This window comes from Mastigoproctus giganteus, chromosome 6, assembly GCF_048544385.1.
Source record: "Mastigoproctus giganteus isolate SK-2022 chromosome 6, ASM4854438v1, whole genome shotgun sequence".
Taxonomy (NCBI): domain Eukaryota; kingdom Metazoa; phylum Arthropoda; class Arachnida; order Uropygi; family Thelyphonidae; genus Mastigoproctus; species Mastigoproctus giganteus.
The window spans coordinates 109,729,523-109,741,919 of record NC_143580.1 but is presented as its reverse complement, the minus strand read 5'-3'; the positions used below and the strand labels follow the sequence as shown (position 1 = coordinate 109,741,919).

General features: G+C 36.7%; 1 protein-coding gene across 1 annotated transcript in view; it reads right to left on the bottom strand.

Moving 5' to 3' along the window:
- The window catches only part of LOC150084505 (transcription factor 12-like), a 288,229-nt gene that overhangs the window by 213,043 nt on the left and 62,789 nt on the right, over window positions 1–12,397 (bottom strand). Inside the window, exon 3 of the mRNA XM_090375252.1 lies at window positions 8,861–9,009. Coding sequence (XP_090231378.1) covers window positions 8,861–9,009 — 149 coding nt within the window. The remainder of the gene's footprint in view (window positions 1–8,860; window positions 9,010–12,397) is intronic.

The following is a 12,397-nucleotide window of genomic DNA, read 5'->3' as shown; positions in this document are numbered from 1 at the left end:
GGTGATGGGAGGCCATAAGCACAGATACTCTGACTGTGCACCTACTTTGATAGCCCATATGGAAGAGAGTTCTTCGGATCATGGTCTTGGAAGCACCACTGGTCATTCCAACAGCTGTTCCATTTTCCATCTATCAGTGAGGAATGGGTGGATGCCATTGGCCCAGCAACTGCTACTATCCTCTCTTGAAACCTTAAATACAGTACTCAGCAAACAGCCACAAGAGTTGCAGTTTCTGTAATACTGCCATCCTTCAACTGGTATTCAACAATCATCCCTTTTTTGTAGTCTGTTAGATCACATCCCTTGCCAAAGCTGATCAAGCACTTTTTGTATAGACGACATGCCACAAACTTGCTGTAACACATTTACTGTTTCTCATCATAACAGATGTGCTGCCAGGTGGAGAGGAACGGCAAAATGCTAAATATGGGGGGGTCATAATTTTTGACTGGATAGTGTGCATCAGAAGTGAATTGCATCTAACCATACTGATGACTCTATTGATGAGTTAATGAAGAAAAGAAGAATGTTTTTGCTTAGGAGGGGGAACTATAGTACTGCAGTTAGCACAGCTTTTGAGTTGCATATACAGCATGGTTATTAATATAAAGCTGAAATAGAAATTAACTGCAGAAGTAACATTTTTAGCTCATGCTTATAACTGACTAATCTCCTACAAGTAGAACTCATAGGAGACTTAAGAGGCTGTGCGAGTGAGGATGAGCCATATGAAATTAGTGAATTCATAATTACAGATGACTGTTTATTAGAAAATACATAGCATTAGTAGAGACATATGATGAAAGAAAGCAAGCTTATGCAGCATCAGTCAAAAAAAAAAAAAACCACCCATTTCACCCCTCCCCATTCGTTCCAAATTCCTGTCCAGCTCAGCCTTAAATTTATTTAGGCTATCAACTTCCACAACAAAAGATGGAAGTCTGTTCCACCAATCAACCACATGCTGGCTAAAGGCAAACTTCCGCACATCCATTCTACAATTGTCTTTCCTCAATTTGAATCTATGCCGCCTCAAGTTCTTAATCTGAGCAAGTGGAAGAATCCTATCAGCTTGCTCAAACCATTCAAGGCCTTATACACCTCAATCAGATCACCATGCAGGTGCCTACTCTCCAGGTGCTGCAGTTTGCAGAACTTAAGCCTTTCCTGGTAAGAGCACCCCTTTGTTCCCCTCACCAATCTTGTTGCTCTTCGTTGTACTCATTCTAGCAACTCTACATCCTTCCTAAAATGAGGCCTCCAGACCTGTACACAGTACTCTAGGAGTGGCCTGACCATTCATAACTTGAATGTATAACGGGATAATCACCTCCCTGTCCCTGCTAGCAAAATTCCTATATATCATTGACAAGACTCCATGGCCTGCCCTGGCAGCCCATCTGCACTGCTCAGCAAACTTCATAGTCGACTGCACAATTATCTTCACCCACTCAACCATCCCTTTATCCATTGTAGCAACTTACCCTTAATATCATATCTCTCCAATTCGTACAGCAGTCTTCCATGTGCAACAGTATCAACAGCTTTCCTGATATCCAAGTATATGATAACAATTATTTTTTGTATTCGGTTCCTTTGTGACCACATCACAGTATCGAATCAAATTGATCAGACAAGACCTCCCTTTAAAAAACCCATGCTGTGTCTCAACTATTACTGAAGTCTTGTCTAGATGATCCTGCAATGCTTCTTTAACCAGTGATTCCATTATTTTCCCTAAACTAACAGGTCTATAGTCACTTGTGTTGCTTTTTGAACCCCCTTTGTGATTGGTGATACATTTGCACACCTCCATTCCATGGGGACCTCCCCTGAGTCCAAGGAAGCTCTCATAATTATGGCTAGGGATTTGCATACTTCCTTTAATAAAACTGGATAGATCCCATTGACCTCAGGTGTCTTTTTTTATGTTTAACTTCAACAAGTTCTCCTCCACTTTGCTCTCAGTTATTACAAAAAAATCACTTAGCTCCCTGTTACAGTTTGATAAACTTCTGGCACTCCCCTCATTAAATAACTTCTCGTGTGTGAATGCAGATGCAAAATACTCATTCAATTTATCAGCTACCTGAGCATGATCAATAGTCAACCCATCTATGTTAAGTGGTACAATGATTCATCCCTTTCCTTCAAGAGTTTACATAAGTAAAGAACTCTTTGCTGTTTTTCTTTGCATCCTTTGACAAAGATTTATCGTAATCTGCCTTTGCCTGCCTAACCTCCTTTGTGACTTGATTACAGAAAAGCTTATATCTGCCATAGGTTTCTATGTCACACAATTTATATGCATCCCATACATTTTTCTTCTCTGCCACGAGCCTCATCGGTTCATCTGACATCCATTTAGGCATAAACCTCGAACAGTATTTCTTAGTTGGAATGAAAAGCCTAATAGCCTCCAAAATTAAGTTCCTGAAGGCTTCTAATTTAGAATTCAATTCAGCGTTGGTAACATCATCAGTTGATCCCACTGTACAAAATTTAAAAACTGTCTGAGACCCCATTTCGAGGTTGGCATTCGAGGTGAGCGGACGCACTTAGACAGGGCTCCTCAGTTAAGTGGTTTACTTTTGGATAGTGCTTTTAAATATTTGATTTATTTAGATATTGTTGGATTATTTTGTTATAGGTTTTCCTGTAACTGTTTGATTTTAATAATATTATAGATATAATTTTTTAAAGTTACTTTCATTGATATTTATTTAATTTTATAATGGTAGTTACGAGATCTGCCTTAAACACGTCACAGGGTATCGTGACTCACACGGAAATAGCAGATGGCGATTTACGGGTGAGTCATGATTTAATCCGTTGTGGAACCTGTGGAATGTTTTCCAAGGTCGACCTGGTGACTAATCCTACCTCACCTGGGGATTCTTTTCTTTGTGATCGATGTAAGGAGTGCACCGATCTTAAATTACAATTTGGTGCACTGAGGGAACAATTTGAGTCCCTGAAAAAACGAGTGCTTGCCCTCGAAAATAATGCATCTGGGAGCTCGTCAGGGACTCAAAACTCCAGCAATCTACCAAGTGATGCACACCCGATTCGAGCCTCAAAACAGAAAAACCAAGTGCAAACTACTCTGGTTAAAAAGGACATTGTATTATTAGGAGACTCCATTGTCAGGGAAACGGGGAATATTTTTTGTAATAAAGATAGGTGGAGGAGAACCAGGGTATGTCTGCCGGGAGCAACTATTGATGATGTCACCAACAGACTGTCAGATTTTAAAGGGGGTAAAGAAAATATTATTATTCATGTGGGGACAAACGATATTAAACGTACACGATCTGACGATTTGTTGGAAAAATACAGGACCATGCTGAGGAAATGTCGCGAGCTAGGCCATAATGTCTATGTGTCTGCAATTCTGCCCAGACACGATAGGAGGGATTATATGTTAAGAGCCTTGTGGATTAACTCAAGACTTGAAGGAATCTGCAAGGCTTTAGGGGGTAAATTTCTATCAGCATGGCCCACACTTGTAGGTAGAAGGAATTTGTTTTGTAGAGACGGGATACACTTAAACAAAGGTGGTGCAAAAGTTTTTGCCAGTATTATTGAGGATACCTTAAAGGTTCAGGGAAACTGCTAGTTAGGGGGGATGTGGGTAATACTGACACGCGTTTATCTGATAATATTGGTCAAAGTAACTCTTGCACATACCTCAAGAGTTCTTATCTGTTACCCCAACTGGACGTATTATCTAGATGTTCTGGGGGCACAAACGTTTCACGTGGGCGGGTAGCTAATGCCAGGGAAGAGAGCCTAAAAAACTTCAAGGGTTGTGTTAGGGTTGTTAAATATACAAGAACAGTAAATCTTAATTGTTTATACAGTAACGTTCGAAGTGTCGTCAATAAAATGAGCGAATTCGAACTGCTGGTTAAAACAAGTAACGCGGACATAATAGGGCTTACAGAGACGTGGTGCCACCCGGAAATTGGGGATGATGAGTTTCAGTACGGCTTGTATAATGTATTTAGGAAGGATAGGTTAGATAGAAGAGGTGGTGGGGTAATGCTTCTTATCAGAAGCAGCCTGAGTGCGACGATAGCTTTCCCGGATTCAGACGTCTCACATGCTAGTATAGAGTCTGTATGGTGTGAGATAGTTGGAAACAAAGGTATAATGCGAGTAGGAGTAATATACAGACCAGGTGATTGTGAAGATTATGACAAAAGCCTCTACATGCAAATGGAATGGGCAAGTAAGCGTCAATGCCTTATTATGGGTGATTTCAATCTGCCTCTAATTGATTGGAGTAAATGGGAAGGAAACTCGACATGGGGAACAAAATTTTTAAATCAACTAGATGACTGTTATTTGTATCAACATGTCAGGGAAAATACTAGAGAAAAGAATATCCTAGACCTCATCATCACACATGAATCAGATGACATAACAGGGCTGACAGTAGAGGAACCAGTAGCAGGAAGTGATCACGGAGTTCTACGGTGGATGATGACGAGAGAGGTAGCAGAAGTAAAAGGCAAAGGAATGGGTTTTAATTTCAGAAAAGGAAATTACGATGCCTTAAGGTACTACATGGCCTCTATTAACTGGGTAGATATCGCGCAGAGAATGAATACAATTGAACTGTGGTACGCTTTTAAAACATTAATCACAGATGCCTTGAATGCGTATATACCATTAAAAAAATACTCCACGAGGAGGGTTCCAAGTTGGATGACTAGTGAAGTTGCCACATTACTTGAGCAGAAAAAGGTGGCATGGAAAGGTTACAGAACAATAAAAAGTACTGAAGCCTATAACAGCTACAAGGTGATGTGTAATAGAGCCACAGAAAAGGTTCGACAGGCAAAGGCAGTTTATGAGAAATCACTAGCAAACAGAGCAAAGAGGGGGGATAAAGAATTCTTCACATATATAAATGCCAAGAAGAGCAGGACAAACCAGATCGGTCCTTTATGTAAGGGAAAGGGGATAGTAATAAATACACCAGCTGCCGTTGCAGATGAACTCAACAGTTATTTTGCATCAATATTTACAAATGAAAAGCCTTTTGTGGCAAAGGGAAATTGTGGGAGCGAAGTTAAAAAATATGTAATTAATGATATTGAAATTTCGCAAGATTATTTAAGGAAAAAACTTTCGAGCCTACAGACCAGTAAGGCTCCTGGAGTTGATGGAATATACCCTATAATCTTAAGAGAGGCAGCAAGCGAGTGCATTGAACCATTGAGGCTAATTATGCGAGCATCATTAGACTCTGGGGAGATTCCCTTGGATTGGAAAAGTGCAAATGTATCTCCCATACATAAGGGTGGCTCTAAAAGTGAAGTTGGAAATTATCGACCTGTCAGTCTGACTTCAGTAGTAGGGAAAATCATGGAGGCAATGATCAAGGGTGGAATTCAGGATCATTTGGATCGAATTGAAATTCTCAAGGATACTCAGCATGGTTTCGTAAAGGGAAAATCATGTTTAACAAATCTGGTTCGCTATTTCGAAAGGGTCACTCACGAGCTGGATTTAGGGAATAATTTCGACATTGTTTATTTAGATTTCAGCAAAGCTTTTGACTCAGTCCCACATGAGCGGTTGCTTTATAAGCTGGAACAGGTTGGAATCACTGGGAAAATCCTTAGATGGATAGAAGGATGGCTTCAGGGCAGGAGGCAGAGGGTTGTGATAAATGGCTATTCCTCAGATTGGGTTGATGTAAGAAGTGGGGTTCCCCAAGGATCAGTATTAGGACCACTGTTGTTTTTAATTTTCATAAACGACATTGATGAAGGGATAGAGGGCGTGATGTCTAAATTTGCAGATGATGTTAAAATTGGGAGAGTAGTTAATGATCACTGTCAAGCTGAGCTTCTTCAGAGAGACCTAGATAGACTTCAGGAATGGTCAGGAAAATGGCAGCTGTGCTTTAATCCAACAAAGTGTAAGGTATTACACCTGGGAAACAGTAATCCCAAAAAAACTTATTCACTTGGTGGAGTTCAACTAAAGCCAATACTGGAGGAAAGGGACTTGGGTGTTACGATACGGTCAGACATGAAGTTCTCTGAGCATTGTAAACAGGTTGCAAGGAAGGCCCATGGTGTCCTATCGATGATCTATCGAACTTTTGCAAGTAGAGATAGGGACGTGATAATCCCATTATATAAGGCTTATGTTAGACCACACTTGGAATACTGTGTTCAAGTATGGAGACCGCACCTGAAGAAAGACATCGAGCTTCTTGAAAGGGTGCAAAGAAGGGTAACTCGCCTGGTGAGATCGGCAAAAGGGCGTCCTTATGAAGAAAGACTTCGAATATGTGGGTTGCAGAGTTTGGAAACTAGACACCTTAGAGGAGATTTGATTGAGGTGTTTAAGGCTCTGAGAGGCATCAGTAAAATGAATGAGGACAAAATTTTCAAGATTATAAATGATGCTAGAACTAGGGGACATAAATTCAAGTTACGGGGGGAAATGTTTAGTTTGGATTGCAGGAAGTTCTATTTTAGCCAGCGAGTTATAAATTACTGGAATAAGTTGCCTTCATGGGTGGTAGAGGCCGACAGTTTGGGGAAATTCAAAGGTCATCTGGATAGTACTTTCGGGTAAGGGAAGCACATAGGATGATAGGTTTAATTTCCTTTTTATTTTATTTTTTTTATTTATTAATTATTATTATTTAGTTATTTATTTATTATTATTATTTTTTTTTTGTTTTTATCATTGTTTTGTTCGGATTTTTTTTTTTTTTTTTTTTTTTTGGCTGGTGCAGCATAAGCCATAGGCTTTCTTGCACCATGCGGCCGTTACTAATACTAATACTAATACCCCTGTAGTCACCTTTACGAAAGCAATAGCCCTTCCCTTCAGGCTTGATGGTAGTTACATCTTTAAGTAATTCCCACATCAGTACACTGTGATCACTGTCACCCAGTGGTTCTTTTATCTGCAAATTCTTAATGCATGAATAATCACTGCTGATAATCAGATCAAGAGTATTACTCCCTCCGGTTGCCTCTTGAACATGTTCATGTAGAAAACATGTCATCCAATAAATCCACAAAAGTCTTGCTAGTGTGCGAGTGACCAACCCACAAGTTCCAGTCGATATCTGTAAAGTTAAAATCCTCCATTATAAAACCAGTCTGATTTACTGTCCCACTCCATTTCTCTGCACAATTGCTCATTATACTCATCAGATTCATTAGGCCTATAACACATACCTACTCTCATTTCTCCTTTCCCAGTGCTTATGTCAAACTGACTCAACGTTGCATTGTACACCGACATCAATTGGATGCACTTCCATTGATTTTTATGTTTCTTAACTTAACTTACTTTTGAGTATAAAGGCAAGTAAGACTCCCAAGAGTTGATGGAACGTACCCAGTAGTCTCGAAGGAGACTGTCAGGAGTGTATTGAATCAATGAGGTTAATTATGAAGGCATCTTTGGACTTGGGGGAAGATTCCTTTGGATTGGAGAAGTGCCAAAGTATCACCAATACATAAAAGCAGTTCTAAGAGTGAAGTTGGTAATTACACACTGGTTAAGTCTGACTTTAATGGTAAGAAAAATCTTATTAAGAGTGCAATCCAAGGACATTTAGCTAGATATGGCATTCTGAAGGATACACAACAGTTTTGTTAAAGGAAAGTCATGCTTAACTACCTTAGTAGGCTATTGTGACACAGTTACTCATGAACTGGATGGAGGTAACAGATTCAACAATTTTTTTTTTAGGTTTTAACAAACCATTTGACTTTGTGCATCATGAGAGGTTACTGTATAAGCTTGAACAGGTTGGGATTACTGGCAAGAGCTAAGATGGATTGCTGGATGGCTGCAGGGCAGAAGGTTGTGATTAATGGATATTCTTCAGATTGGTGTAACATCAGGAGGGGCCATAAATTCAAATCACAGGGGTTGAGGTTTAGATTAGATTGTATCAAAGATTTTAGCCAACCAGTCATTGATTGCTGAAACAAGTTGCCCTCGCAGGTAATTGAGTCTGACAATTTCAATAAATTCAATGGTCAATTGGATAGTTACCCCTATGAGAACAGAAGCATATAATTTGTATTTTCTATCTAGTTGGTGGGGGGGGGGGTTGCCAGTGCAGCAAAAGTCTGTGGCTTCCTTGCACTATACGGCAAATACTATTACTAACACTGCACTGTAGAATGTCTAAACCTAATGAATACTTTTCACACCTTATAATGCAATAAAAGTTCCTTATTTACTCACCAAAAACATGAAATGACTTTGGATAGAACAACAAACAGTTTACCCACGTACTAAATTAAACTATTTTAAAACAGAAATCACTTTTATCTAAGAAAAGATATTTTTTGCTATTTGCACTTTCATGATGTTAAATACAATATATAAAAGGTGAAAATATTTTATTCTTACCCATTTTATTTTCAAAAAGGGTGATGGTGCTTTACAAAGTCAAGGAAAAGTCCATAAGATTTATTTATGAGTTTGTACGCAGTTAGTCCAGAGTCCAATTTTTGTTACAAGATTGAAAAATTTGTCAATTAGATGCTTTTATAAACTGGAAATGCACTATATTGGACTCTTTTAGAAGAGTTTAAGACCTTTCCAAATTTAATTAAAATTAGACAAATAGAAATCCAACAATTATATTCAATGGATTTTTACTAAACTTCATAACAAATAAATTTAAAATGCTACACGCCTAAAAACTTAATGCCATTAATACATTACCCAACTTATTGGGTAGTGTATTCATTGCATGGTTCACCAGAGTGGTACCCAATTCCTTGTGTGCATATAGTTTATTTACAAATATACTTTGAATTATTTTTAACAATAAGTATGGTAGAGTTTTATGTACCAGAGGCTCAGATGAATTGTTCACTGTAGAGAAAATAGATGTGCTCTGTACTGGGTAAGAGGCAGAATTGCCCATCACAGATGATGCATATGAGGATGAATGGAGGTTAGGAGTAGAGGACCATGAATCAGGATGTTCCTGCTGTCCATCTGCAAAATAATATGCATTAGTGAAATAACTTCCAAAGTATCAAAGAATCATTACACACTATATAGAACATATGTATGTATAGTATTAATATGAAAATTCATAATATGTTTGTTTATTTGGTTTTTAGGAGCATTAGCAACTAAGGCCATATTGCTCCGGGGATATGCAGTGGTCATTCCCTGACCTTTCCGCATCTGGTGATCACGGGATCGAACCCCGGTCTAATCAAGAAGCGTGTGCTACGTACGCACTGCTGCTCCTGCCCACGGAGCCACCAATTCATAATATAATTAATTGTAAAATAATAAGAGAAGTTTACTTCAATATAGTACGTAGAACACTTCCATATGATAATCTCCAGAAATTAAAACAAAAAAAATTGAAAAACTTACATTAGAGTAACAAATAATTTTTAAAAATTAATTAAAAATCAATTTAACACAATTAAAAATAAGAAAATTAATTAAAAGAATTTTAACGAAAAAACTGAAAACCAATTTTCCTTCCTGAAGCTGACGGAGCTTTTCGACTGTATGTTGTGATCACAGGAATGAAAATTACCAAATAGGTGTGAGTATGAAACTTAAAATAGGGATTTAATTTAATTTCTACGGTTTCTGCAATTAATAGGCACATATAATTATGTTGGACACAAAGTATTTTGGCCTCATTAAATTAAAGTGCTGTTCGTTAACAGCATGAAAGGCTAATTATGACACTGCTGAATGAAAAGCACGAACTGAGGCTGCATGTTGATTAACACGAATATTTAAAGGAAAACGCGTTGAACCCTGGTAAGACGAGTCGCAATCACCGAAAGAAATGTTGTATACTAGGTCATTAACTTATGTTGCGAACAAGGAAAAGGACTGAGTAATTGTTCAGTATAGTGTGTAATTTCCGTATTGGCCTGGCCACAATTTTAAATTCGGTATCTTTAAAGAATCTGTTAGTGCCACTGTTCACCATATGGGACAGAAATAAAGTATTTTTTGATATTACTATTGTTGGTTGTAGTATTTTGTATCCTATCCTTAGCTTGTACCCTAATTCAGTTTATTGTAGCAAGGGGATAACCCCTGTTTCAGAATCTGCTGGTTAATATTTGTATTTCTGAGCCCAAAGCAGATTCCGTCGTTGAATACTTGTAGGCATTTAGAAATTGATTAAAGATAATCGATCTTTTGTAGGTGAACGGGTGTAATGTAGAAGCACACTGGTGTTTGCAGGTTTTCGATAGATGTTAAATTGGATTTTATTTGAGTCCCGAGTAAGCGCGAAATTAGAAAATGTAATGACTTTGTATCCGTATCTTCCCTTCCCAATGTAAATTTGAGCCTAGAATGAATATTATTAAATGGATATAAAATGTCTTGGATAGTACTACTATCAGTAATAACTAGAACATCATCTAAATACCTCCCATAGTATGTGATACAGAGTCGAAAAGCCATCAAATGTATATACTCAATCGTTGAGAGATAGATCTCCGATATTAAGCTGCTCAGGCTCAATCCCATTGACAAACCAAAAATTTGTTTGTACACTTTGCCTCGAAAGATGATATAGTTGGCACCAACTAACAGTTTAATTAAGTGAAAAATATCCTTGATAGGAAGCTTCGTATAATTAATCGGTATCGTTATTATTTAACAAATCCCAAATAATATCTAATGTGTATTCAATGTTTACATTCGTATATAATGAGGTAACATCTAGCGAGAATAAATTGTCATTGTTGCCAAGTCTTACCAGGGTTCAACGCGTTTTGCTTTGAATATTCGTGTTAATTAACATGCGGCCTTAGTTCGTGCTTCTGGTTCAGCAGCGTAAGAATTAACCTTTCACACCGTTAACGAAAAACATTTATTTAACGAGGCCAAAATACTTAGTGTCCAATGTAATTATATGCGACTATTAACTGCAGAAACCATAGAAATTAAATTACATAAAAATTCTGTTAATGTTCGTTGGCCATATCTCAACTCTGATTTGTGGGCTTTTACGCACATGTGCAAAGGCAAATAATCCCTATTTAAGTTTCATACTCACCCCTATTCGATAATTTTCATTCCTGTGATCATGAAATACGGTCGAAAAGCATTGTCAGCTTCAGGAAGGAAAATCGTTTTGCAATTTTTTGGTAAAATTCTTTTAATTAATTTTCTTATTTTTAATTGCATTAAATTGATTTTTAATTATTTTTTAAATTATTTGTTACTCTAATGTAAGAGTTTCGATTTTTTCGTTTTAATTTCTGGAGAGTATCATACGGAAGCGTTCTACGTACTATATTGAGGTAAACTTCTCTTATTATTTTACAATAAATTGATATCAATGTAGAACATATTGAACATTACAGCTCTGATTCATGCTATATAATATAATTATATGAAATTACATTTATGTCACTTTACAAAATGACATACACAAAAAAATTACCAAACTAAAAAAACACTATGATGGCACACTGACAAAATACAGAAACACATGCAATGCAAATAATTAATAAAAAGTAAATAAAACAGAAAGACTGATATAAAGAACTGTTAATCATGAAAAATTAAAGGAAAGAATTATAATGTGAGACTAACATTAAAGCTAAATAAAAACTGAAATGAAGAAAATTTATCAAGCATGATACAAATCTGTGTGAGAAGGTAGAATGAAACAGATATAGCAGGAAAGACAATCACTCAATTTGTAATTTGGGAAAAAAAATTAAAAATAAAAAAAAATAGACAAAAATTATGAGTAGAAGTAAATTTTTTTATAAAATTGTATTCTAATACTAAATATATAAGAATAACTACTTTTTAAGTAACCTCGTTATCTGTTGGGTTAAATGATCATTCAAGTACAGATAAAAGAATTTTAAAACTTATCAGATCCTAAAATGCATTCCACTCATCAATCAGATCGAAAATTTTCAATCTAAATACAACAGGTTATAAACTGAACTTAATTCACTTAATGAAATCTTGAAGGAGTTATTTCTTTGGAGATAATTCAACTTGTAGCAATAAGAAAACTTTTCTTATTATTTTGAAAAATTCAACTTTTCAAACTTTAACTCATTTTCAATTGCTATTTACTGCAGAACAGAATGGTAATTTATATTCGCATTAGAAGAGTCATATGATGCAAGAAAGCAAGCTTATATAGCATCAGCAAAAAAAAATTGTAAATAAATAAATAAAATAAAATAAAAAACCCCTTCCCATTTCACCCATTCATTCAATCCAAATGTTTGTCTAGTTCTGCCGTTAAGTTATTTAAGTTGCTGCCCTCCACAACAACAGATGGAAGATTGTTCCAACCACCCACTGGCTAAAGGCAAATTTACACACATCTATTCTACAATTGTCTTTCTCAATTTGAATTTAT